Consider the following 26750-nt stretch of genomic DNA (forward strand, 5'->3'; position numbering starts at 1 on the left):
ACACAAGGCTCCGGCAGATTAAGTGATGGCAGACCAGAAGACGCCGCTGGCTCCTGAGCCACCTGCTCTCACACTCTGCGAATCCGCAGCTCCCATGTGCCAAAGGCAGTGGGGTAGGGGGAGTGGCCTTGCCACCACGACTCTGTTCTGTTCCGAAGCCATTGGTTTCATTTGCTTCTCTACTGTTCCAGTGATTTGTTTCAAGTTATCATCAAAATACCAACGAAATTGCAGGTTAGCAAATTTTAATTTTATGACGGGCCAAGAGTTGATTGATGGGAAACCAAACAATAGCGTCACACACTTGCTATGAAGCCAACACATAGCACACTTAAATCTCCTTGTTCTGCACTGTGAAAAAGTTTCTGGAAAAAGCAATGAAGAAGGGGGAAAAAACTGAAACTTTAAATGCCTTGGATTAACCACGTGGAAGAGCTAGGAACAGAATTAGATGAGCCATTGAAAAACAGGTAGGTAATTGTTAAAAGATCCTGTTTAGGAAATTATTTCATCATTCTAGGATGCATCACTGTGTGTGTGTCTACTGTGTGCCAGGGGCTATGCTCAACACTGGGGACAGAATAGCACCAGGCAGCAGGCCACATGGGCAGGCACCTTGCTCAGACTAGGCACCCATCCCGGGCAGGGAAGCCCAAGAAGCTGCCCCAGCTGCTCAAAGGTGGAGCAGGTACAGAGGGGTGGAAGGGGATCTGACTGAGAGACAAGTCCCTCCGCTAAAGAACCATAAGCGTGTGCACCCCAGTAATACTACAGAGGGACAGAGCGGTGTGAGGAGTATTGCTGTGCCCAATCTTTTCATGCAGTGGAAGAACTCTGGAGTCAGACTGCTTGGGTTCAAATACAGCCGCTACCATGTAATATCTATGGGATCCTGAACGAGTTTCCAAACATCTCTATGCCTCAATTTCTTCATCTGCAAAATGGGGTCTATCACAGTGCTCTGCTTTATAGTGCTGTTACGAGGCTTCGGTGGCTCACTCCTATAAAGAGGCTTAGAGGCAATAAACATTCACTATTATTCTGTCTCCCAAACATCCATATACCCAGCCCCTGGATGGTACCCTACACACAGCAGACAATACTTACTTGTTAAAAACTACTCAAATGATTATTATCTCTAATTTATTGTGAGAAAACAGAAGGTTCAGTGGTAAGGGAACGTGACAAAGGTAACAAGGGAAAGGGGACGTGTGAGTTCAGCTGGCTCCAAGCCCAAGCTACACACAAACCTACAGCTCTCCTTGCCACCCTCCCAGCCCGCATCCCGACGCGGGAATCCACACAGGGGAGGCAGAGTGGAATCTACCTACAGAGGCAAGCAGAAAGGATGCACATGGCCTGCTTCTAAACTATTCACTAGCCGGGCATGGTAGCTCACATGAGTGATCCCAGCACCTGGGAGGCCTAGGCAGGGGGGTCACTTGAGCCCAGGAGTTCAAGACCAGCCTGGGAAACATGCGAAAACCCTCTGTCTACAAAAAAATACAAAAATTAGCCAGGCGACTGGCTGGGCACAGTGGCTCATGCCTGTAATCCTAGCACTTTGGGAGGCGGAGGCAGGCGGATCATGAGGTCAGGAGATCGAGACCATCCTGGCTAACACAGTGACACCCCGTCTCTACTAAAAACACAAAAAAGGCCGGGTGCGGTGGCTCAAGCCTGTTATCCCAGCACTTTGGGAGGCCGAGATGGGCGGATCACGAGGGCAGGAGATCGAGACCATCCTGGCTAACACGGTGAAACCCCGTCTCTACTAAAAAATACAAAAAAAAAAACTAGCCAGGCGAGGTGGCGGGCGCCTGTAGTCCCAGCTACTCGGGAGGCTGAGGCAGGAGAATGGCGTAAACCCGGGAGGCGGAGCTTGCAGTGAGCTGAGATCCGGCCACTGCACTCCAGCCTGGGCGACAGAGCGAGACTCCATCTCAAAAAAAAAAAAAACAAAACATACACACAAAATTAGCCAGGCGTGGTGGTGGGTGCCTGTAGTCCCAGCTACTCGGGAGGCTGAGGCAGGAGAATTGCCTGAACCTGGGAGGTGGAGGTTGCTGTGAGCCGAGATCATGCCACTGCACTTCAGCCTGGGCAACAGTGCGAGACTGTCTCTAAATAAATAAATAAATAAATAAATAAATTAGTCAGGTGTGGTGGCACATGCCTGTGGTTCCAGCTACTGAGGAGGCTGAGGTGGGAGGATCGCCTAAGCCCAGAGAGGTGGAGGCTGTGGTGAGCTGTGACCATGCCACTGCACTCCAGCCTGGATGACAGAGTGAGACCCTGTCTCAAAAATAAATAAATACATAAATACATAAATAAACTATTCATTTAAGTCAACAAATCTCCATCAGTCACAAAAAGAAAGAGGAAGGGAAACGCACTGAATTACTGTTTGTAAAGTGCCTTCAGGTAGCATAAAGAGCACAATGCCTGTCGGCTAAGCATCACCCCTCAATGTGAATGCCTCAGCGTCTACGGTGGAGGAAAACGAGCTGAGCCACGGGACAGCTAAGTAAAATTTTACTTAGAATTTCTTTAAGCCTTTCTGCATCAATGGAATCTCACGCGTAATCACAAGTGAAGTTCTTTAGATTTTAATTTGTATGAAAAGAAATACCATATCAGAGTATTCAAATTAATACTCAAGACAATTCAAAATAATCTCATCCCACCACATCTCTCTTTTAGGGTACGTAGGATACTATGACCTCGGCTGTCATTCATGTTTTCCCCCATAAATTATTTTTAAGGTGGAAGAGACTGCACTAGCTTCTTCACAGCACCTTAAGATTTCAAGAGATCGGCCGGGCGCAGTGGCTCATGCCTGTAATCCTCCCAGCACTTTGGGAGGCCCAGGCGGGCAGATCACCTGAGGTCGGGAGTTCAAGACCAGCCTGACCAACATGGAGAAACCCCGTCTCTACTAAAAATACAAAATTAGCCGGGCGTGGTGGCGCGTGCCTGTAATCCCAGCTACTCGGGAGGCTGAGGCAGGAGAATCACCTGAACCTGGCAGGCAGAGGTTGCAGTGAGCCGAGATCATGCCACTACCTTCCAGCCTGGGCAACAAGAGTGAAACTGTCTCAAGAAAAAAAAAAAAGATTTCAAGAGATCAATCGCTCAGAAATACTGATCCATCTCAAGTAGAACTTTAATTTTTCTATATGATTCAACAACTTAAGCATGTCACTACCTGAAATCAATTTTTATATTAGTACTGGCAAAGGTTTAAAACTACACAGGTAGGCCGGGCGCGGTGGCTCAAGCCTGTAATCCCAGCACTTTGGGAGGCCGAGACGGGCGGATCACGAGGTCAGGAGATCGAGACCATCCTGGCTAACACGGTGAAACCCCGTCTCTACTAAAATATACAAAAAATTAGCCGGGCGAGATGGCGGGCGCCTGTAGTCCCAGCTACTCGGGAGGCTGAGGCGAGAGAATGGCGTAAACCCGGGAGGCGGAGCTTGCAGTGAGCTGAGATCCGGCCACTGCACTCCAGCCTGGGCGACAGAGCGAGACTCCGTCTCAAAAAAATAAAAAATAAAAAATAAAAAAAAAAACTACACAGGCAGGAAGAATAATTAGCCCTTTGCAAAGCAGAAAAACTTGGAAACGTACAATATGCTTCAAGCTCCCAAATTTATTTTCAGAGTAAAATGAAATTTCCTCCTCCGAATAAGAATGAGACTCTGTGAAAAGAGTATGAACTCCATGGTTAGACCTCCCCTGCCAAGAGAACCTCAATCCAAGTCTGCAGGATTCCGCCAAGCCCTTACTTTTAGCTACAGGGGAAAAAAAATCCACAAAGTGGAAACATTTTGTCCACATCTCTAAATTAGCATGAGCAGGTGCCAACAAAGCCTTAGCTATGCTTCATTCCTGAGAGTGAAAGAAGGTGCTATCACTAATTGCTCCAGGATAACAGGCACAAACCGGGACTATTCCACGCAAACTCAACACGTCCTCACTTCACCTATCGGCGGTGGGTGCCACAGGGCTGGGTGCAAGACTTCCGAGTTTACATTTTTACACAGTTCTGGTCTTTTGAACCATGTACATGTTTTGTGTATTTGAAAAATAATAAACTTTTTTTTTTTTTTTTTTTTTTTTTGAGACGGAGTCTCACTCTGTCGCCCGGGCTGGTGGCCGGATCTCGGCTCACTGCAAGCTCTGCCTCCCGGGTTTACGCCATACTCCTGCCTCAGCCTCCCGAGTAGCTGGGACTACAGGCGCCCGCCACCTCTCCCGGCTAGTTTTTTTGTATTTTTTTTTTTTTTTTTCGAGACGGAGTCTCACTCTGTCGCCCAGGCTGGAGTGCAGTGGCCAGATCTCAGCTCACTGCAAGCTCCGCCTCCCGGGTTTACGCCATTCTCCTGCCTCAGCCTCCCGAGTAGCTGGGACTACAGGCACCCGCCACCACGCCCGGCTAGTTTTTTGCATTTTTTAGTAGAGACGGGGTTTCACCGTGTTAGCCAGGATGGTCTCGATCTCCTGACCTCGTGATCCGCCCGTCTCGGCCTCCCAAAGTGCTGGAATTACAGGCTTGAGCCACCGCGCCCGGCCAAACTTTTTTTTTTTTACATAAGGTTTCGCTCTGTCACCCAGGCTGGAGTGCAGTGGTATGATCTTGGATCACTGTAACCTCCATCTCCCAGGCTCAAGCGATTCTCGTGCCTCAGCTTCCTGAGCAGCTGGGACTACAGATGTGCACTACCAAGCCTGGCTAATTTTTTTACTTTTTGTAGAGACGGGGTTTCGCCATGTTGCCCAGGCTGCTCTCGAACACCTGAGCTCAAGTGATCCTCCTGCATCGGCCTCCCAAAGTGCTGGGATTACAAGCGTGAGCCACTGCACCTGGCTGAAAAACTTTTTAAAAAATGTGTTTTTGAGAGACAGGGTCTCGCCATGTTAACCAGGCTGGCCTCAAACTCCTGTTCTCAAGCGATCCTCCCACCTCAGCCTCTCAAGTAGCCTGGACTACAGGCGTGTGCCACCACACCTGGTTTGAAAAAGAATAAATCTGGCTGGGCGCAGTGAGTCACGCCTGTAATCCCAACACTTAAAAAGCTGGACGTGGTGGTGCATGCTGGTGGTGCATGCCTGTAGTCCCAGCTACTTAAAAAGTTTATAAAATACAAACTCCGAAATTAAGAATAAATAGGAACAAATGAACCTGTTTATCAACTTGGTAATTACTTTGGTTATGTTACAACAAATTGTTTTAAACCCATTATTCTAACTATATATTCTTAAGATGTATTTATTTCTAAAGCCAAAAGAATTGCTAAGGAATCCTAAACTTCACTCAAAGGGTTGATTATAAGAACAATGTATTGGCCGGGCGCGGTGGCTCAAGCCTGTAATCCCAGCACTTTGGGAGGCCGAGACGGGCGGATCACGAGGTCAGGAGATCGAGACCATCCTGGCTAATACGGTGAAACCCTGTCTCTACTTAAAAATACAAAAAACTAGCCGGGCGACGAGGCGGGCGCCTGTAGTCCCAGCTACTCGGGAGGCTGAGGCAGGAGAATGGCGTAAACCCGGGAGGCGGAGCTTGCAGTGAGCTGAGATCCGGCCACTGCACTCCAGCCTGGGTGGCAGAGCAAGACTCCGTCTCAAAAAAAAAAAAAAAAAAAAAGAACAATGTATTAAAATGTTGAACCCATTTTATGTATATCATAGATAAGGAAAACAATGTTAATATCATTAGAAATCAAAATCATCAGTTTAAGCTGTGTAAATATAAAACAAGGGGGAAAATTTTATTTTAAAGAATCAGTATGAAATTGGAGGTTTTTTAAATGAACACTTTTTTCTAGCTCTGTCCAATGAAAGGACATAAAAGATGCTACCTTCAGCAGGGCACGGTGGCTCACGCCTATAATCCCAGCACTTTGGGAGGCCAAGACAGGTGGAGTTCTGAGGTCAGGAGTTCAAGACCAGCCTAGCCAACATGGTGAAACTCTGTCAATAGTAAAAATACAAAAAGAAAAATTAGCCAAGCATGATGGTGTTGGCCTATAATCCCAGCTACTCAGGAGAGTGAGGCAGGAGAATCACTTGAACCGAAGGTGGAGCTTGCAGTGAGCTGAGATGGCGCCACTGTACCCCAGTCTGGGCGACAGAGCAAGACTCCGTCTCAAAAAAAAAAAAAAAGATGCTATCCCCGTGACAATGGGTACACCCAGCCCCAAATGCTGATTTCGAAATGCCACTTCCAACTAAAGGGAACCAGGCCTTCTGAGAGGAATGATTTCAGATCTGAGGCAGGAAAAGTACAAAGCAGGCCTGGGACAAATTTCTGTGCCAGAAAGCAATGAAGCACTCAAAAACTAATAGGGTCTTGGCAAAAAGACACAGGAGCCAATCTCAAAGGGACAATATGAGCATCCAAGGAGTAATGACGATGCCTGACTCTAATACGCAGTGTACTCAGTGACTGAGAGAGCTGGAAAGCGAACAAAGGAGAACGCTCTTCTTCGTACAGGAATATCTGTTCATCACTGTACACGGACGGAGAGCTGGAAAAATCACCTCTTTGCAACTTCCAGGTAAGAAGTGATATGAGCAGGGAACACCAATGGACACTAAAACCATGAGGCTGAAAGTCTCCCAGGAACAAGTAATTGCAGAGAGAAAGAGTCGAAGGAGCGGTCTGCAATCACCTCAGGCAGTGACCCCACTTTCTACTACCAAGAAGGAGACCTCTGGGAACTGTGAGCCTCGAAGGGATACAAATAGCAGAGGGGAGGCCGGGCGCGGTGGCTCACGCCTGTAACCCCAGCACTTTGGGAGGCCGAGGTGGGCGGATCACAAGGTCAGGAGGTGAAGACCAGACTGGCCAAGATGGTGAAACCCCATCCCTACTAAAAATGCAAAAATTAGCCGGGCGTGGTGGCAGCACCTGTAATCCTAGCTACTTGGGAGGCTGAGGCAGAGAATTGCTTGAAGCCAGTTGGCAAAGGCTGCGGTGAGCCAGATTGTGCCACTGCACTCCAGCCTGGGAGACAGAGCAAGACTCCATCTCAAAAAAAAACCAGAGGTGAGATGAGGCATGACTGGAGGGCAAGTGAGAGATGTTGAGCCCTAGTGCAATGGGACCTACACACACTTGGACTTTAGATGCCTAAGTTGTTAGGGCCAACATCATTATGTAATCCCAGCACTTTGGGAGGCCAAGTGGGAGGATCACTTGAGCCTAGGAGTTCAAGACCAGCCTGAGGCACATACAGAGACCTCATCTTTACAAAAATAAAACAAAAAATTAGCAAGGTGTGGTGGCACATGCATGTGGTTCCAGCTACTCAACAGGCTGAAGTGGGAGGACTGCCTGAGCTGGGAAGGTTGAGGATACAGTGAGCTGTGACTCTGTCACTGCACTCCAGCCTAGGAAACAGAGACTCCATCTCTAAAACCAAATGTTTTTAAAAAACAACCAAAAAAAAGGCCGGGTGTAGTGGCTGATGACTGTAATCTCAACACTTTGGGAGGCTAAGGCAGGAGGATTGCTTGAGACCAGGAGTTCGAGACCAGCCTGGGTAACATAAAGACTCCTGTATCTACTAAAAAAAAAAAAAAAAAAAAACCTTAGCTGAAGTCAAACCACTACATCAGAATACGGGCATTTTTGAGAATCAGTATACACAGGCAAAACCGGATTGGTGAAAGAGCTGTACCAAATTACTTGTTGTAGCTAGAATGAAGTTGGCAAGCAGAAGATAAGAAAGGCCTAATCTCAGAGAACGGCTTATTTACAAAGTTGTACAAAAACAAGGAGTCTGCATGTGAGGAACTACCCACAACTGGGAGAGCAGGGAGGGGCTGGGCCAGGATGTGATGACACAGGAATCTTCAGTCCGAGGGGCAATGGAGAGTTGAAGTGTTCTGAGCAAAGGAAAGACAGATGCGTTTTACAAAGATACTGGTGCGGCACGCCTGTAATCCCAGCACTCTGGGAGGCTGAGGTGGGCGAATCACTTGAGGTCAAGAGTTCGAGACCAGCCTAGGCAACATAGCAAGACCCCGCTCCTCTACAAAATAATAATAATGACACATACGTGTCTGTGTGTGTGTATGTGTATATATATGTGTGTACACACACACACACACACACACAAATTAGCCAGCCGTAATGGCGCACACCTGTAGTCCCAGCTTCTTACAAGGCTGAGGTAGGAGCATTGCTTGAGCCCCATCACACCACTGCACTCCGCCTGGGTGACAAAGTGAGACCCTGTCTCAAAAAGAAAAAAAGAAAGATCTTGCTGCAACGAGGGATAAGATACTGGAAAGAAGCTCCACAACAGCCAGGGGCCATGGGAGTCAACCCAGTGAAGACAAAGGGTTGAGGTCTGAGGGTCGGTGGGCCTCAGAGGTAACCTCCAAGAGATGGAAAGGTCCATCCCACAGGTCCTGGAAACTAGAAGGATAAGGTTAGCGCACAAAAGAGACACAGGGCCGGGAGCAGTGGCTCACGCCTGTAATCCCAGCACTCTGGGAGGCCAAGGTGGGCAGATCACTAGAGGTCAGGAGCTCAAGACCAGCCTGGCCAACATGGTGAAACTGTCTCTACAAAAATACAAAAATTAGCTGGGGGTGGTGGCATGTGCCTGTGGTCCCAGCTATTTGGGAGACTGAGGGAGGAAAATCGCTTGAACGCAGGAGGCAGAGGTTGCACTGAGCTGAGATTGTGCCACTGTACTCCAGCCTGGGCAACAGGGCGAGACTCCATCTCAAAAGACAAGAAAAGAGACATAGCCACCTGACTACGCAGAAAACTGCCATTCACAGGAGGGGGACCCATGTGGGGAAAGATGGTTTGAGTCAATGTTGAATTTAAGGAGCCCAAAGCCTACCCAAAAGAAAGTACACAGCATGACAGGCAGGTAATATCTCTGCGAGGCACAGGTGTTAAGAGTGGAGGAGTACAGTGGGCAGCTGAAACTCCCAAGGAAAACCACCTCCCTAAGTTCTGCCAACACAAACAGAAACGAAAAGCGGAAAGTGTTCCCACATTACATCATCCATGCATTTAACTTGTTCAAACCGAACTACATAAGTCTGGTTTTCTCCACTTCTCTTCATACAACGAAAAGAAATGTGGGCTAAATAACCCTTTTTACCTATGGAATATTCAACACCTAGAACAGTGCATGGCACATACAGACACTCAAAATACCTGAATACATAAATGTATACATTATATACATAAACATTATGTATACTGCATTAAAACAGTATGCATTTATGCATATGATAATTAAAAAGTATACATTGTTCTGTGCTTTATGGGATGGGTGATGTTAAGGGGTTTTTTGGGTTTTTTTTGAGATGGAGTCTCGCTCTGTCCCCCAGGCTGGTGTGTAGTGGTGCGATCACAGCTCACTGCAACCTCCGCCTCCCGGGTTCAAGCGACTCTCCTGCCTCAGCCTCCTGAGTAGCTGGGATTACAGGCACCCACCACCACACCCAGCCAATGTTTGTGTTTTTAGTAGACACAGGGTTTCACCATGTTGGCCAAGCTGGTCTCAAAACTCCTGACCTCAAGGTGATCCGCCCATCTCAGCCTCCTATTATAGGCATGAGCCACCGCACTCAGGAAGAGTTTTTAATTTTTGCTAACTCTGTAGCCCAAACCCATGCACTCGAAGTGGCTCTACTCTAACCAGTGGTTTCCACCCTAGGTCCATTCTTCCCTCCATCCCCAGGTCATTATCCACAGAGCATGATCTTTTAAAAACTTGGGAGGCCGAGGCAGGAGGATCACCTGAGGTCAGGAGTTTGAGACCAGCCTGGGCAACATGGTGAAACTCCCGTCTCTACTAAAAATTAGCTGGGCATGGTGGCAGGCACCTGTAATCCCAGCTACTTGGGAGGCTGAGGCAGGAGAATCGCTTGAACCCGTGAGGCGGAGGTTGCAGTGAGCCGAGATCGTGCCACTGCACTACAGCCTGGGCAACAGTGTGAGATTCCATCTTAAATAAATAAATACAAAATAAAAATAAATAAATAACAACGCAGCCAAATCACATCATTCCCTCCCCTGAGGCCACGATGCACATAAAATACTGAAGCCCTAAGGTACTTAAACAAAACAAAAACAAGCAAGTCTTTGCCTCTGTCTGATCCTATGTCAACCTACCTAGCCAACCTTACCTTGTTCACTCTTTCCTTCCCTCCAGGCTGAGTAACCATGGCCACAGACCCCAGCTTTGACTCAGCTAAACGCTAAGCTCTCCCTTGCTCTGGACTTTGCTCAAGTAGCCCCACTGCCAAGAAAGCTCTCATACCTGGTTCCTCTTAGCCTTCATCTCTCAGCTCCAAGCCAATCCCCTCGAAAGCCTCACCTTCCTGGACCACAGTGTGCTTGGCAGCCCGCCCCACTCAACCGAGATAATGGATTTCTTCTGAACCACTTCATTCTATCTGGATGTGTCTCGCAACCTGCACCTGCTTTGAACATGGGTGTACTGTGAAAGCCTTCTGCAGGTGGAGACCCTGTCTGTCTCTACCAGTGTCTGCAGGAGCCTAAAACGGTAATATTCACACAGGGCTCAACAAAATAGGAGGAAGGACTCTGTGTCCTTGCTGACAATTAAAGGTGTAGAAACAGGAAGACAAGATGGCAAGTTCAGCGTGTGCAAAAGAGATGTAAACGGCCAAATATTATTCTGAAAGGATATATTCAACGATTTCATAAACCAAAGACGATGAAAGCAAGCATGATATTTTGAGGTGTTTTGCCAACTATTACTAAGAAAGCAGTCAGTAAAGCACATGAGGGGCACCATCTGAAGGGCTGGTCATTAGTATTTATCCTCGGGGAAGAGTCATTTAGTTAGTTTTACCTAATTCCAATTCTTCCTAACTTGTTCACTAAGTTAAGCTTAGCAAGTACCTTGTTTGCAGCACTTAACAAATTACAGTTGTAGCCAACTTTGCATCATATTAGGTTGAAGGAAAAATAATTGCGGTTTTTGCCATTAAAAATAAAGCAAAAACGCAAACACTATTGCACCAACCTAATAGCAATACTTGAGAAAAGCTTCTGATCCTTTATACCTAAACCTGGACACTTCCAACATTTGGGGCCAGATAATTCTTTGTTGAGGAGGCTCCACCACAGAATGTTTAGGAGCATCCCTGCCCCTAGCTGTGACAACCACAAATACCTCTCAACACTGCCAAACACCAGCGTCTCCTCTTTACCCTCCCCCACCCCCGTCTCCCAGCAAGCTTGAGCATGGCATCTGCCACTCAGCTCCATCCTCTAGTCCCGCACAGTTCTGCTAGGTTGTTCTTTTCTACTGCCCTCTGCCCTTGGATTCTAGCATCCTGGTTTGGGCTGTAACACTTCATGTCCACAATGCAGGAACCGCCTCCTAAACAGGCTGTTTTGCACCCTCTTGCCTTCCCAATCCAACCAGCACACCTTCCACCGCAACCAGCGGAAGCTCACCCATCGCTTTGACAGGGAACACCCCTGACACAGGTAGACTTCTTTTCCACTAAGTTTGGATTTGATTTGAAGACCTCATTTGTTAGAGTCTTCTGAGTTTTGTACTCCCTGCCTCAGGGATTAGCAGACTGGGAGACAGACTGGCAAAATTTGGGACCTCACCTGCAATGAAAGGTGAACAGTCTCTTTTCTAGGTTTCATACATTAGAGTTCTTCAAGCGAGAGGTCTTCTAAAAATCTCATTTGTTGCTTTCAAAAAGATTGTAAAAATCACTGTACTCAAGTTTAAAATAAAATCTCAATTTGAAAATGCAGCTGAAACTTTAAAATGAAATTAGAGAGAAGCCCAACAGCAGTATTTGTTTAAACAAACCAAAAAAAAGCACTTGGTTGGTTGGTCAGGCATGATGGCTCATGTCTGTAATCCCAGCACTGTGGGAGGCCAAGGCGGGCAGATCATCTGAGGTCAGAAGTTCGAGACCAGCCTGACCAACATGGTGAGACCCCGTCTCTACTAAAAATACAAAAATCAGCCGGGCATGGTGATGCGCACCTATAATCCCAGCTACTCAGGAGGCTGAGGCAGGAGAATCACTTGAACCTGGGAGGCGGAGGTTGTAGTAAGCTGAGATCGCCTCCTAAATAGGCTGTCTTTGCACTCCAGCCATTGCACTAAACGCCGTTGCACTCCAGCCTGGGCGACAAGAGCAAAACTCCTTCTAAAAAAAAAACAAAAAGGCTGGGTGCGGTGGCTCACGTCTGTAATCCCAGCACTTTGGGAGGCCAAGGCCGGCAGATCATGAGGTCAGGAGATCAAGACCATCCTGGCTAACATGGTGAAACCCCGACTCTACCAAAAATACAAAACAAAAATTAGTTGGATGTAGTGGCAGGCGCCTGTAGTCCCAGCTACTGGGGAGGCTGAGGAGAGTGGCGTGAACCCAGCAGGCAGAGCTTGCAGTGAGCCGAGATCACGCCACTGTACTCCAGCCTGGGTACTCCAGCCTGGGCACTCCAGCCTGGGCAACAGAGCAAGACTCCGTTTCAAAAAAAAAAAAAGCAGCACTGAAAAGAAAATACACATGTGATCAAGTCACAGAATAAACATTAGGTAGCTGGGCACAGTGGTTCATGCCTGTAGTGATAGCTACTCAGGAAACCAAGGCAGAAGGATTGCTTGAGCCCTGGAGTTCGAGACCAGCCTGGGCAACATAGCAAGACCCCATCTCCAAAATAAGACTAAACACCACGCACACAACCTCTCCTACCTCCCTAACCTCCTCCTTTGCCACTGCCACATATGTCATCACAAACCCTCCCTTGGTCTGGCACAGGGCAAAGGGAAGAGTAGAGACTAGAGCAGGGTGGAAGAGCCCACACAGTGGCCAAGACGGGAACTGGAGGCCAAGGGCTGTGTCTCCCGCTGAGCGGGCCACTTGCTCTATTGTCTTTAAGTGGTTAAGTGACTGGGTAGGGGCAAACGGGGGAATTCTGATTAGACACTGGACAATGTCATGAGAAGCAGACTGGGAAAAAAAAAAAAAAAAAGAAACTGGACAAGGCAGACTAAGCGAGGTGAGGGGGTTCTATATGCTCCCTATCAAGTAACAATAACCAATGTCTACAGCCTCCGCACATGCCGCAGACAGAGCGAGCACGCCCGCTTTGACTGCACTTTCAGTGATATGCAGGGTGGCCTGTAGCACGGCAACCCACCAACAACTGGAAAAGGAGAGTATGACTTAGAAGTCTGCCGGCATCAAAGAGATGCTAAGGCAGCCACAACTGAAGGGACCAGTATTCCAAACAAAAGAGAGGCCCACTGAAGTGAGTCCACCATTCGGAGCCCCCACTCTTTCTGTCAATGCATTTGACAATTTGGAAGGATTTGGGGGCAGTACACTGATAAACTGGGAAGAAAGTAGCGGCTAAAGAGCTCTAGAAAGCCCCAAGGGTCTGGGAAGACAAAAAGAAGTAAAGGCCTGACAGTCAGCCAGGACTTAAGGGGCCAAGATCCCAGAGAAAAGGGAGACACAGGAAATGAGCCCAACACTCTGCAAACCTGGCTGAGAAGCTGGGCTTTCAGTAGTCTCATGGTGTTAGGGAGACAAAACTTGGGCTCCAGGACACGCCAAGAAAAAGGGGCCCTGGGAAACACTCCAGGGTTTCAGATGGAACCCCCGGATGGTTACACCGGGAGCAGGGGTTTGGGTGCAGGCAGCTCCAACTGAGGCTTACTGACTGAATCCCAGCCTCTGGTCACCCAGGCCCTGAGCTGAGATGATCTGTCCCTACTCTGGGCATGTGCCAGATGACACAGGGAAACTTTCTGAAGGAAGAGAGCATCACCCAGCGCTTCTACAGTTTTTCATACATAATGTCTGACTCAATTAAAAAAACAAAACGGGCCCATCAACAAATGAACCAAGAGAAAAAAGAAAAACAGAAATGGATCCAGAGGTGACCTATATAATAAGAGTTATCCAATGCAAATGTCAACTAGTCAAAAATATATTTGACAAAAAGAAAGCATTTCACTAGAGAACTAGAATAGTAAAAGGAATGATGCAGACTCTAGAACTGAAAATTATAACTGAAATTAAGAACTCAATCTATGGGCTAAACAGCGATAGACACAAATGAAGAGAGGGTGAGTGAGGTGGAAGTTGGGTCAGTAAAAATACCTGGACTTTAGAGTTTGGGCACAATAGCTCACATCTGTCATCCCAGTACTTTGACATGTAGAGATGGGAGGATCACTTGAGGTCAGGAGTTTAAGATCAGCCTGGGCAAAATAGCAAGACCCTGCCTCTATAAAAAATTTAAAAATTAGCTGGGCATGGTGGCACATGTCTATAGTCCCAGCTACTCAAAAGGCTAAGGCAAAAGGATTGCATGAGCCCTGGAGTTTGAGGCTGCAGTGAACAGTGATCACGTGCACCACTGCACTCCAGCCTCGGCAACAACAGAGTACCTGTCTCTTTTTTTTTTTCCCCAAGACGGAGTTTCACTCTTGCCACCCAGGCTGGAGTGCAATGGCATGATCTTGGCTCACTGAAACCTCCGCCTCCCAGGTTCAAGCAAGTCTCCTGCCTCAGCCTCCCGAGTAGTTGGGATTACAGGCACCGACCACGCCCAGCTATTTTTTGTATTTTTAGTAGAGACGGGGGTCTCACCATGTTGGCTAGGATGGTCTCGAACTCCTGACTTCAGGTGATCCACCCACCTTGGCCTCCCAAAGTGCTGGGATTACAGGCGTGAGCCACCGCACCCAGCCACCTATCTCTTAAATATATACACACACACACACACACGATGGCTCATGCCTGTAATCCTGACACACTGGGAGAGTGAGGCGAGTGGATCACCTAAGTCCAGGAGTTTGAGACCAGTCTGTGCAACATGGCAAAACCCCATCTCCACTGAAAATACAGAAATTAGCCAGGTGTGGTGGTGTGCACCTGTCGTCCCTGCTACTCAGGAGCTGAAGTGGGAGGACTGCTTAAGCCCAGAAGGCAGAGGCTGCAGTGAGCTGAGATTGCACCACTACACACCAGCCTGGGCAACAGAGCGAGACCCTGTCCCAGAAAAATATATATACATATATACATATACACACACACACCCCCGCCACACAGGCCGGACACAGTAGCTCACGTCTGTAATCCCCGCAGTTTAGGAGGCCAAGGCAGGAAGACCGTCTGAGCCCAAGAGTTCAAGACCAGCCTGGGCAACAGAGAGACCCAGTCTCTAAAAAATAAATAAATAAATATATATATACACATGCACATACATACACACATACATACACATACACACACACACATACATCTAGACACATACAAAGAAAAGGTCTAGAAAATACAGAAAGGAGCACAAGAGACATGTAGGACATGATAAAAGCCTAATGTATATCGCACCATTGCACTCCAGCTGGGCAACAAGAGCGAAACTCCATCTCAAAAAAAAAAAAAAAAGCCTAATGTACACAAAAATGGAGGCCCTCTGAGTGAAGATGAGTGACAAATAGGAATATCTATAGAGAGAAGAGCCAAAACTTCCAAAACTGATTAGGAACAGGCCACCAATACAACAAAGAGCAAGTTCTGCTAATGCCTAAAGCAAAGAGAATCTTACAAGCCACCAGAGGCAGCTTCAACTCCTGGCGGAAGGAAAGAGTAGCTGGTGAGATCTTGCTCTGTGTCTGATTAGTCCCTTCTCTGCCTTGCCTGTTTGAGCTTCAGCAAAATTGAAAATGGCTGGCAATGAGGCTGGGAAGGACTCCAGAAAGGCCAACAAAGGCAGCTTCCCACTCACAGAGAGCTAATTTGCAGTTCCTGGTGGGCCGTATTCACTGACACCTGAAATCTAGGACAATCAGTCCTGGACATGTGGGCGCAACTGCCGCTGAGAATAGCACAGCCATCCTGGAGTACCTCACTGCGGAGGTATTTAATCTGGCAAGAAATGCATCAAAAGACTTCACAGTACAGTATATTATCCCTCATTACTTGCAACTTGCCATTCGTGGAGATGAAGAATTGGATCTCTCATCAAGTCTACAATTGCTGGTAAAGGTGTCATTTCACACATCCACAAATCTCTAATTGGGAAGAAAGGACAACAGCAGACTGTCTAAAGGCTGCCTGGATTCCTTATCATCTCAGGACCCTAAACACTCTACCAGCTGTCCAGTGTTGCTGATTCCAGTGAACTGTATCTCTGTGAAAAACACAATTCTGCCTTTCTGTAATTCTACTTGAGCAAGTTGGAAGTTTCATTAGCTTTCCAACCAACAAATTTCTACATTCAAGTCTTAACCATATTTGTTACCGCGGCTTCAAAGAAGCTATTGATTCTGAAGTAGTGGGTTTTGATTGAGTTGACTGTTTTCAAAAAACTGTTTGGATTTTAATTGTGATGGAGAGTTATAGTAACAAACATTTGGTTTTGCACAGACATTATTTCCACTCTGGTGGATAAACTCAGAAAAGTCATATCCTCTCCAAAAAATAAAAATAAAAAGCAACCAGAAGGGAAAAAAAAAGAAGTATTACTTCAAATGGAACAACAATAACACCAAAAGCTGACTTGTCAAGAAAAAGGAAGTGAGCTAAAAAACAATGAATTAGCTGCTACAAAATGGTGCAAGGAAATGACCATGAACCCGTAATTCTATACCCAGCAAAATCATTCTTCAAAAGTGAAGGCAAGTTGGGCATGGTGGCTCACACCGGTAAGTCCAGCACTTTAGGAGGCTGAGGCAGGCAGCTGCTTGAGCCAAGGAGTTTGACCCCAGCCTGGGCAACATGGTGAAACATCCCCTCTATTTAAAAAAAAAAAAAAAAAAAAGGCCAGGAGTGGTGGTGGCTCACACCTGTAATCCCAGCACTTTGGGAGGCTGAGGAGGGCAGATCACAAGGTCAAGAGATTGAGACCACCCTGGCCAACATGGTGAAACCCCGTCTCTACTAAAAATACAAAAATTAGCTGGGCGTGGTGGCACGTGCCTGTAGACCCAGCTACTCGGGAGGCTGAGGCAGAAGAATTGCTTGAACCCGGGGGGGCAGAGGCTGCAGTGAGCCAAGATCGCGCCACTGCAGCACTCCAGACTGGCGATGGAGCGAGACTCCATCTTAAATTAAAAAAAAAAAAACTAAAGGTAAAATAGAAAATTTTCAGGCAAATAAAAATGACAATTCATTATCCACAGATATGAACTGAAAGAAATACCTTAGAAAGTTCTTCAGGGAAAAGAAGTATAGGCCGGGCGCAGGGGCTCACATCTGTACTCACATCTGTACTCACATCTGTACTCCCAGCACTTTGGAGGCTGAGGCAGGCGGATCACTTGAGGTCAGGAGCTTGAGACCAGCCTGGCCTGGCCAACATGGTGAAACCCAGTCTCTACTAAAAATACAATAATTAGCCGGATGTGGTGGCACACGCCTGTAGTTCCAGCTACTCAGAAGGTTGAGGCAACAAAATCGCTCAAATACGGGAGATGGAGGTTGCAGTGAGACGAGATTGTGCTACTGCACTCCAGCCTGGGCAACAGAGTGAGACTCTGTCTCAAAAAAGAAAAAAAGAAAAAAAAAAAAAAACAAGAACTGTAATCCCCGGCAGAAACATGAAACAACAATAAAGAATGAAGAGCAAAAAAAAAATGGTAACTATGAGGATAAATCTAAATAAACATTAACTGTACAAAACAATTATGATACTGCGAAAAGTATATCTAAAATTAAAATACATAAACTTGTAAGATGCAGCTAAAAGTGTGTAGTGGCTCACACCTGGATCCCACTGTTTTGGGAGGCTAACAGGGGAGGATCACCTGAGGCCAGGAGTTGAAGACCAGCTGGGGCAGTATAGTAAGATGCTGTCTCTATTTTTAAAAATAAATATAAATTAAATTAAACTGAAATATATAAAACAATGACACAAAAGGTAGGAGGGAGTTAAATCCAGCTCTAGTATCTAAGGAAACAGCAGTGTCTCGGAAGCAGTAAAAGTAATAAATCAGGCTTAAATTGAAAATGCATACTGTATCTGTGCATGTGGCTACTAGAATTTGAATTACATGACTCAAACAATTGATATAACTGATGTACATAAAACACTACATTCCTATCAATATATATTACTTTCAAGTGCCTGGGAAACATTTAACAAAACTGAGTATATGCTGGGCTATTAGGAAAGTTCAACACATTTCAAAGGATTTAAATAATGCAGAATATATTTAGGGATCTTAAAAGAATTAAGCTAGAAATCGATAAAAAAGTATCTAGAAAATCCCCACAAACAGTGAAGTTGAGAAATACACTTCTAAAAATTGTATGAACAACAAACAATACCACAGTGAAAATTACAACATTATTTTTACATAAAAGACAATGAAAATTTGACATATCAAAACTTGTGACATGCATCTAAAAGTGTGTTTAGAGAGAAATTTTGGCTTAAAAACATATATTAGAAAGAAAAAAGTTAAAACAAGTATCTATTCAAGAAACTAGAAAAGGCCAGGTGCAATGGCTCACATCTGTAATCTCAGCACTTTGGGAGGCCAAAGCGGGTGGATCACTTGCGGCCAGGAGTTCGAGAGCAGCCTGGCCAACATGGCAAAACCCCATCTCTATTAAAAATACAAAAATTAGCTGGGCGTGGTGGCGCATGCCTGTAATCTCAGCTACTGGGCGGGCGGGGGTGGGGGGGTGCTGAGACAGGAGAATTGCTTGAAACCTGGAGGCAGAAGTTGCAGCGAGCTGAGATCATGCCACTGCACTCCAGCCTGGGAGACACAATGAGACTCTGCCTCAAAAAAAAAAAAAAAAAAAAAAAAAAAAAAATATATATATATATATATATATATATCTCAAACAGAAAACAAAGTTAAAAAAAAAGCAGAAATAATGCAATAGAAACAAATGTAAGTAGAAAAAAAGTAAAGCCAACAGTTGGTCCCTTAAAAGAACTTACAAAACTGGCAAACCCCCAAGACTGATTAAGAGACAATACAGGGCCGGGCGCGGCGGCTCAAGCCTGTCATCCCAGCACTTTGGGAGGCCGAGACGGGCGGATCACGAGGTCAGGAGATCGAGACCATCCTGGCTAACACGGTGAAACCCCGTCTCCACTGAAGAATACAAAAAACTAGCCGGGCGACGAGGCGGGCGCCTGTAGTCCCAGCTACTCGGGAGGCGGAGGCAGGAGAATGGCGTAAACCCGGGAGGCGGAGCTTGCAGTGAGCTGAGATCCGGCCACTGCACTCCAGCCTGGGCGCCAGAGCCAGACTCCGTCTCAAAAAAAAAAAAGAGACAATATACGAACTACCAATATCAAGAATTATTAAAAGGGGACATTACTACAGATCTTGCAGATAATAAGGATTGTAAACCACTTTAAACTTACAAATTGGAAAGTCTGGGTGGCCTGAACAAATCCCTAGCAGGGAAAAATGTTTTATCTAAATAGACACATGAAGAAATATTCAAAATCCTACATCTACCTATAAAATTAATTCTAAAATCCTACAGGAGCTTGTTTTGCCAAAGAATGCCTTCAAACATTTAAGGAAGATAACACAAATTTCGAAGGAATTCTTCTAGGGAGTAGAAAAAGAAGGAATCTATTCCACCTTGTTTTATGAAACCAGCATAACCTCAATACCAAATCCCAACAAGGGCATTGAAGGAAAGTAAAATTACAAGTCAATCTTTCTCGTGAATATAAATGCAATAATCCTAAACAAAATATTACCAAATATAATCCAGTAAAAGGAGAATACATCAAGATCAGGTTGGAATTATTCTACAATTGTAAATTTTTTTTAAAAGGGAGGTGCTCTTTCTCAGGAGTTCCTGAAGTTGTTTCCCCAGGCTACAAACAATAAGCAATCAAAAAAAAAAAAAAAAAAAAAAAGAGCAAGGTGCAGTGACATGCATCTATAATTCCAACTACCTGAGAGGCTGAGTGGGAAGATCACTTTAGCCCAGGAGTTCAAGGCTACAGAGAGCTATGATGGTGCCACTGCACTCCGGGCTGGGTAATGGAGCAAGAGCCCGTCTCAAAAATAAACAAACAAATAAAAACAGTTAAATTTCCACATAACAGAAAAATCACATGACTGTCTCAAAAGACGCAGAAAATCCATGTTAAGAAATGTAACATCTGCTCACGGTATTTAAAAAACTCTTGGCAAACTAAGAAGAGGAGAATTTTTACATCTGGATAAAGAATATCTACAGGACCAGGTGTGGTGGCTCACAGTGGAAATCCCAGCACTTTCGGAGACCAAGGAGAGAGGATTGCTGGAGACCAGGAGTTTGACACTAGTCTGGGCAACCGAGTGAGAACCTTTTTCTTAAATTACCAGATCTCAAGACAGACTATATCTACGGTAATTTAGACATCGTGCTATTTATGCAAAGATGACAAAAAGATCAAAGAAGCAGAAGAGAGTCCAGAAACAGACCCACACACAGTCACTGGACTGAGATGACATAGATGACACTGCATGTGGTACACTGGGGAAAGAATGGTCTTTTTAAGAAATTATGCAGGGTCAACTAGATATCCATTAAAAAAAAAAAGAGAGAGAGACTCTTGGCCCCATCATATACCATAAACAAAGTCAATTTCAGACAGAAGATGTAAAAATACAGTTTTCAGAAGACAATGTAGAGTATCTTCATGAACTTGACCTAGCAAATTTCTTAAACAGGACACAAAGAGCATTAAACATTACTGAAAAGATTGATCAACTGGGCTACATTAAAAATTTAAAACTCCTGGCGGGCGCGGTGGCTCAAGCCTGCAATCCCAGCACTTTGGGAGGCCGAGACGGGCGGATCACGAGGTCAGGAGATCGAGACCATCCTGGCTAATACGGTGAAACCCCGTCTCTACTAAAAATACAAAAAACTAGCCGGGCGAGGTGGCGGGCACCTATAGTCCCAGCTACTCGGGAGGCTGGGGCAGGAGAATGGCGTAAACCCGGGAGGCGGAGCTTGCAGTGAGCTGAGATCCGGCCACTGCACTCCAGCCTGGGCGACAGAGCGAGACTCCGTCTCAACAACAACAACAAAAAAAATTAAAACTTCTGTGTATCAAAAGATACCACTGAGAGAGTGAAAAGACAAACACAAGAGTCTAAAAACAATCTGTCATGCACATATGTACTCAGAATACAGAGAAAACTCCTTCAAATCAGTAAGAAACAAAATAGACAACCCAACCAACCGATGAGCAAAAGATAACCGTTTCACAAGACATCCAGGTGGTCAGTGAACACAGGAAGAGATGCTTTACCTCTGCATGTTCCTGGCCATCAGGGAGCAGCAAATTCAGACCACACTGAGCCACCTACCAGCTAACAGCCATCAGAACAGCTAAAATTAAAAAACCCACCAATACCAAGTTCTGAAGAGCACAAGAACTTCTCCTACATCATAGGGTAGTACAAACGGTCACAACCACCACTTCTGGCACTATCTACTGAGGCTGAACAAATGCACACACCATCATGTGCATTCCACTCCTTTGTAGATATCCAACAGAAGTGTACACATCTCCTGCGGTCTGGGCAACATGGTAAAATCCCACCTCTACAAAAAATAGAAAAATTAGCGGAGGGTGGTGATGCGCACCTGTATTCCCAGCTACTTGGGGGACTGAGGCAGGAGAATCGCTTCAACCTGGGAGGTGGAGGCTATAGTGAGCTGAGATCAAGCCACTGCACTCCAGCCTGGGCAACAGAGTGAGACCCTACCTCAAAAAAATAAAAATTAAAATTAAAAAAAAAGAAGTTTATACATATCTGCACCAAGAAACAAACAAGAATATCAGCAGAGCATGTGTAAAAACTGGAAATAACCCCAAATGTCTGTGAGCAATAGAAAGAATAAATTCTGGTTTGTTCGTGCACTGGATGACCAGAGAGCAGGTGAGAATGGGCAGGCTGCATGAGAATACAGATGCATCTCACAAACATGATGCTGACAACAGAATGAAGAAACAAAACATACAGATTATTTTACTTCACTTAAACAAAGTCAAGAACAGGCAAAAGTAATCAATGGTGAAAGGTCAAGACCTTGGTTAGTTCTGGTGGACAATTACTGGGAATAGTTAGGAGAGGACTTCTAGGAAGCCTGGTAATGTTCCATTTCTTGATCTGGGTGGTAGTTATGCAAATGTGTTAACTTAGTGAAAAATCCACTGAGATGTACACTTATGATTTGTGAATTTTTCTGCTGTATGCTATAGTTATATATATTTTTAAGTACACTCTGACTTGCCTCCACAATGTGCCAGGAGCACAAATGCACTTACTGGACTCATTATCTGGTCACACTACCAGCCACCAAAGATGAACCAGATTCCAGGAAAGGGAAGGGTCCAAAACAAGTTTACTTAATAGTTTCCATTTTTGAAAGGCCGGAATCAGGTGCTCAGGTGGTGACGTGAACCGTCGGCATCATCACATTATCCACTGTACTAGGCATTTCCAGGCTACTACACTGAGCAGTACCAGAAACAAGTCACCGAGCAACCATGTCACCAGTGTGTGATAACCTCCACAGCCTGAGACTAACTGTACAAAACTCCTGTCACTTCCCTGACATGCCTTGTGTGCCCATTCTTTCCAAAATCTACCTTTTAAAGTACATTAGTATTTGATACACACTTCAATACATGTACCTTAAATTACAAATACAACAAAATCCTGGTAAAACATAAATTGGCTACTTCTTTTAAAATTGCAGTAATAGGCCGGGCGCGGTGGCTCAAGCCTGCAATCCCAGCACTTAGGGAGGCCGAGGCGGGCGGATCACGAGGTCAGGAGATCGAGACCATCCTGGCTAACACAGTGAAACCCTGTCTCTACTAAAAACACAAAAAAACTAGCCGGGCGAGGTGGCGGGCGCCTGTAGTCCCAGCTACTCGGGAGGCTGAGGCAGGAGAATGGCGGGAACCCGGGAGGCGAAGCTTGCAGTGAGCTGAGATCGCACCACTGCACTCCAGCCTGGGGGACAGAGCAAGACTCCGTCTCAAAAAAAAAAAAAAAAAAAATTGCAGTAATAAAATTCGACCTTAATAAACTTGGTATTTTATAAGATTAAAATGAGAAAATCTTAATGATTCTCTAATCCAACAAAAAAGGAACATACAGCGCTAAGGTCAAATCATGGTTGCTATAAAGGAAACCCACGTCTGGCTTATCAATCTTCCAGGAGAACTGACTACAGCCAAGAAATACATCAAGGCTAGTAATTATTCATTTACTAATTGATCACTGCAGACCCATCATGCGAGTATAAATGTGTGCTTCTGCAGGTCTACCTGAATCCACCCCAAAGGCACTTATGATGAGTAACATGGGGCCTAGACAGCTCTGAAACACCTAAGTAACCCACTTCTCTCCCGCTATGCTCCGTGACGCTCACCTGACACTTTTCTAGTTTTTACACTTTCTCCCTTTACCTACCATTAAGCAAATCCTCATTCAACTCCATGAACAAAGTCTTTCAAACACTAGTCCAAATGTAATATACTCAGAGAAATAATTTCATTTGTTCTAAGCTTTAATTTTTTTCTTTGAGACAGGCTGGAGAGCAGTGGTGCAATCTTGGCTCACTGCAACCTCCGCCTCCCTGTTTCAAGTGATTCTCATGCCTCAGCCTCTGAGTAGCTGGGACTACAGGTGCGCGTTACCACGCTCCGCTAATTTTTGTATTTTTGGTAGAGAGAGGGTTTTGCCGTGTTGGCCAGACTGGTCTCAAACTCCTGACCTCAGGTGATCCGCCTGCCTCAGCCTCCCAAAGTGCTGGGATTACAGGCGTGAGCCAACACACCCGGCCTAAGCTTTAAATTTCTCGTCTACCAAGGAAGAAGTTCCTAAGGAATCAATCTCCAGTCTTCTATCCCCTAAAACAAATGTGACTTACAAAACCTAGATGTTCTGATAAAGGCGGGCTATCAAAATCATATTTCTTTCTGTGAAATCAATCCTATTTGTCTACTAAATGACATTAGGAGATTAGAAACACATGAGACACAATCCATGGGAAGCACAAGTTCAGCAAGAAAAGGCTTAAGACAACACAACGGAGGCCCCACATAGACTGGTGGCTTCAGAGCCCTTTTTCAAAACTCTGGAGAACTTCCTGAACCTAGGCAGTTCCCAAAGATAGGAAGGAAAATAATGAGGTATTTTCACATGACTTTAGAGTACAACTATGTGTTCTCCCTAAGAAGTTTAATCCCTAGGAACTTTGTATTTGACTTACAAACACCAGAAACCATCATTTCACAAATAGTTATGGAAAATACTCATCTGAAACATTAACAAAAGATGACACCAATTAAAAAGAAAAACATTTCGTGGAGAATAATCTACAGCGTCTCAGGTGAAAAGCACTCATACCTGTGGAAGTGCCGTGTTGAGCTGTCTCTGCAAGGAGTCTCTTTCATGACCAACCTCGTGTAGTTTCCCCTGGGTTAAGGCCAGTGTTTCTTGAGTCTCTCTCAGTGTGTCAAGAAGGCGGTCCCTTTCTTCCAACATGGAGACCATTAACTGTTCAAAATGGGAATCTGCATCTGGCTGTGAAGGGGAGCCGGAACCATGGCTTCCACCTCCTCCAGGGGGGCCTTCTGCTTCGCTGATGGTCGGCATCACCTCGCACATCATCTTGAAATGAAAGAGCCAGGCTACAGTCATCAAGTGCAGAATACAGGTTCCCACAAATAGGCAACTTTACAGGTATCTGTAGCTAAAAAGACGGGCAGCCTCATTATCCTCAGATCTGTTACGCTTTGTGTGTAAATAAGCTGGGAAAACACATACCGGGTAAACATGAAGTGCAGAGATACACAACATGAAGACATTAACACAGACAAAAATCCAGAGAAGGGGTCAAGATACCAGAGGACTACCCTCACAAAAAAGGGCAAACCCTGGGGTAGTCTGTTTAGAAAGCTGTACTTGTTTTTGTCGAAAACAAGTGTGCTTCTGTTACCTAATTTTTTTTCACTTCCCAGTGTGGGGGGGAAGAAAGTCAAAACACATGTCACACAATCATTTTTCAGGAAAAGCACAGAAGGAGCATACAACCAGCAAAACTGACAAGCACAAAATCCATCAGGCATCTTGCAGGAATGTGTGCAGTCAGCTCCTGTGAAGAACTGACGGCTCCCTGAATTCTTGGGCTGGAGCTGGTGAGCACTAAAAGGAACTGGATTCGTTAAACGCTGGTAGAAGTGTTTTTTTCAATGGCTGCAACGGTTCGTTAGTCAACCTAACTTACGTAAGTTTACAACCGAAAAAAAAAAAAAAAAAACCTCACAATGGAAATATAGCAGGTCGATACAGCCGGAGGCGACTAGGAAAGAGGGAAAAGTGAAAGGTGAGATGATGAGAGGCTATTAAGTGTCTGGGATGATATAAAGACAGCGCGAGGGGATGGGGAAGTCGCTTCTGAGTCTTTCGGGCAGTATTCGGGGCGCGATGGACCCCTGAGAAGGGATGCCCCAGGCGGCGCACCTGATGGGGATGGTGACCTCCAGCCTGCTCGAACTGTACTCCTTCCCCTGCTGTATCAGGCGCGGCGGGAGCCCCGGACCCCGAGGTGAGGACCGTTGACAACGGAGCCCGCTCGGGCCGGGGCTTTCAGCGGCCGCAGTTCCCCGCCCCTCGCCCCAGCGCCCGGGTCACGGGGCGCAGGGCTCGGGGAGGGGCGGCGCGCAGTCCCCGGAGCCATCCCTCGGGGCGCGGGGGTCCCGCTGGAGCTCTCCCAGCGCGACCCGGCGCCGCGGCCTCGCCCCCACCCGCCCCGGAGCGCACTCTTCCCCGCGAACACATCCAACCAGCTGCGTGGCCGCCGCGGAGACCGGGACCCTCCGGTGACGCCTGGGCCCCGAGCCTGCCTCAGTGTCCCGCTCCCTTACCTTGCTCACCGGCGGGAGCGGGTGAGGAGGCTCCGCGGAGGCTCGCGGGCGGCTGCTCGCTCCGGGCGAGCTTGGGAGCCGACGAAGGCAGCCCGCGGCCGGCGTCCACCTGCCCGCCCCACGCCGCGGCCCCGGGGCCCGCCGCCCCAGTCACTAAGGCCGGCCCGCGGCCGGACACTGGCGGAGCGGAGGAGGAGCGGGCCCGGCTGCGCGGCGCCGGCGTCGACGTGCCCGACGTTGAGCGCGTCGGCGCAAGCGTCAGCACCGCCCCGGAGGCGGGGCCCGAGGAGGATCGCGGCCCGAGTGCGCAAGCGCTGTCTCCCCAGGAGGGGGCGGGCGGCGGCTCCGGGGAACTGATTGGCTGAGCGAGACGGGAGCCACGCCCGCAGGCCCCGCCCGGGTCGGTGAGGCGAGGTGGGGGGTCTCTGGGATGAGCCACAGGTGGGCGCTCAGGTGCTCGCCGGGTTAGCGTCTTCCGCCCGGCATCCCTAGTCTCCTCCCACTGCTGCGGGGACGCCGGCGGCCTTTGCCGAGTATGTGCCGCGCCTTGGGTTCTGAGGCGGACGCGTCCCGCACGTCAGGTCCCTCCCGAGCTGGAGGCGCTGGATTCGCACCTTGCGAGGAAGAGCGAGCCGAGGCTTCAGCACCGTCGAGGGCCCAGACCCCGCCCGCCGCGTCGCTCCCAGGGTCTCCCTGGGCCTGATGTGGGTTCAGAAGGACGCGGTTCCCGCCAGGACCCACTTACGGAGCGCAGCCTGCTGCACCTGGGGACGCTCCGGCGCAGCGTCCAGCGTGCAGGCTTTGCCGCTGTGGCTTTCACTCT

At 46.9% G+C, this 26750-nt stretch overlaps 1 protein-coding gene and 1 pseudogene across 10 annotated transcripts in view; one reads left to right on the plus strand and one right to left on the minus strand.

Annotated features, from left to right (window-relative positions):
- PPFIA1 (PTPRF interacting protein alpha 1) overlaps nucleotides 1–26160 on the minus strand; it is a 122774-nt gene extending 96614 nt beyond the window's left edge. For 7 of the 10 annotated variants that reach the window (XM_033206221.1, XM_033206216.1, XM_033206218.1 and 4 more), the window contains exons 1-2: nucleotides 25928–26160; nucleotides 24408–24671 (exon numbers count right to left, since the gene is read on the minus strand). In XM_033206221.1, the coding sequence (XP_033062112.1) occupies nucleotides 24408–24671 (264 nt within the window). In that variant the 5' untranslated portion in view covers nucleotides 25928–26160. The remainder of the gene's footprint in view (nucleotides 1–24407; nucleotides 24672–25927) is intronic. The other 3 variants (XM_033206219.1, XM_033206214.1, XM_033206211.1) reach the window with 2 other exon arrangements.
- On the plus strand, nucleotides 15729–16528 carry LOC117080859 (annotated as a pseudogene).
- Nucleotides 26161–26750: the final 590 nt, after the last annotated feature.

Source organism: Trachypithecus francoisi, unplaced genomic scaffold (genome assembly GCF_009764315.1).
Source record: "Trachypithecus francoisi isolate TF-2019V2 unplaced genomic scaffold, Tfra_2.0 Lachesis_group8, whole genome shotgun sequence".
Classification (NCBI taxonomy): Eukaryota; Metazoa; Chordata; class Mammalia; order Primates; family Cercopithecidae; genus Trachypithecus; species Trachypithecus francoisi.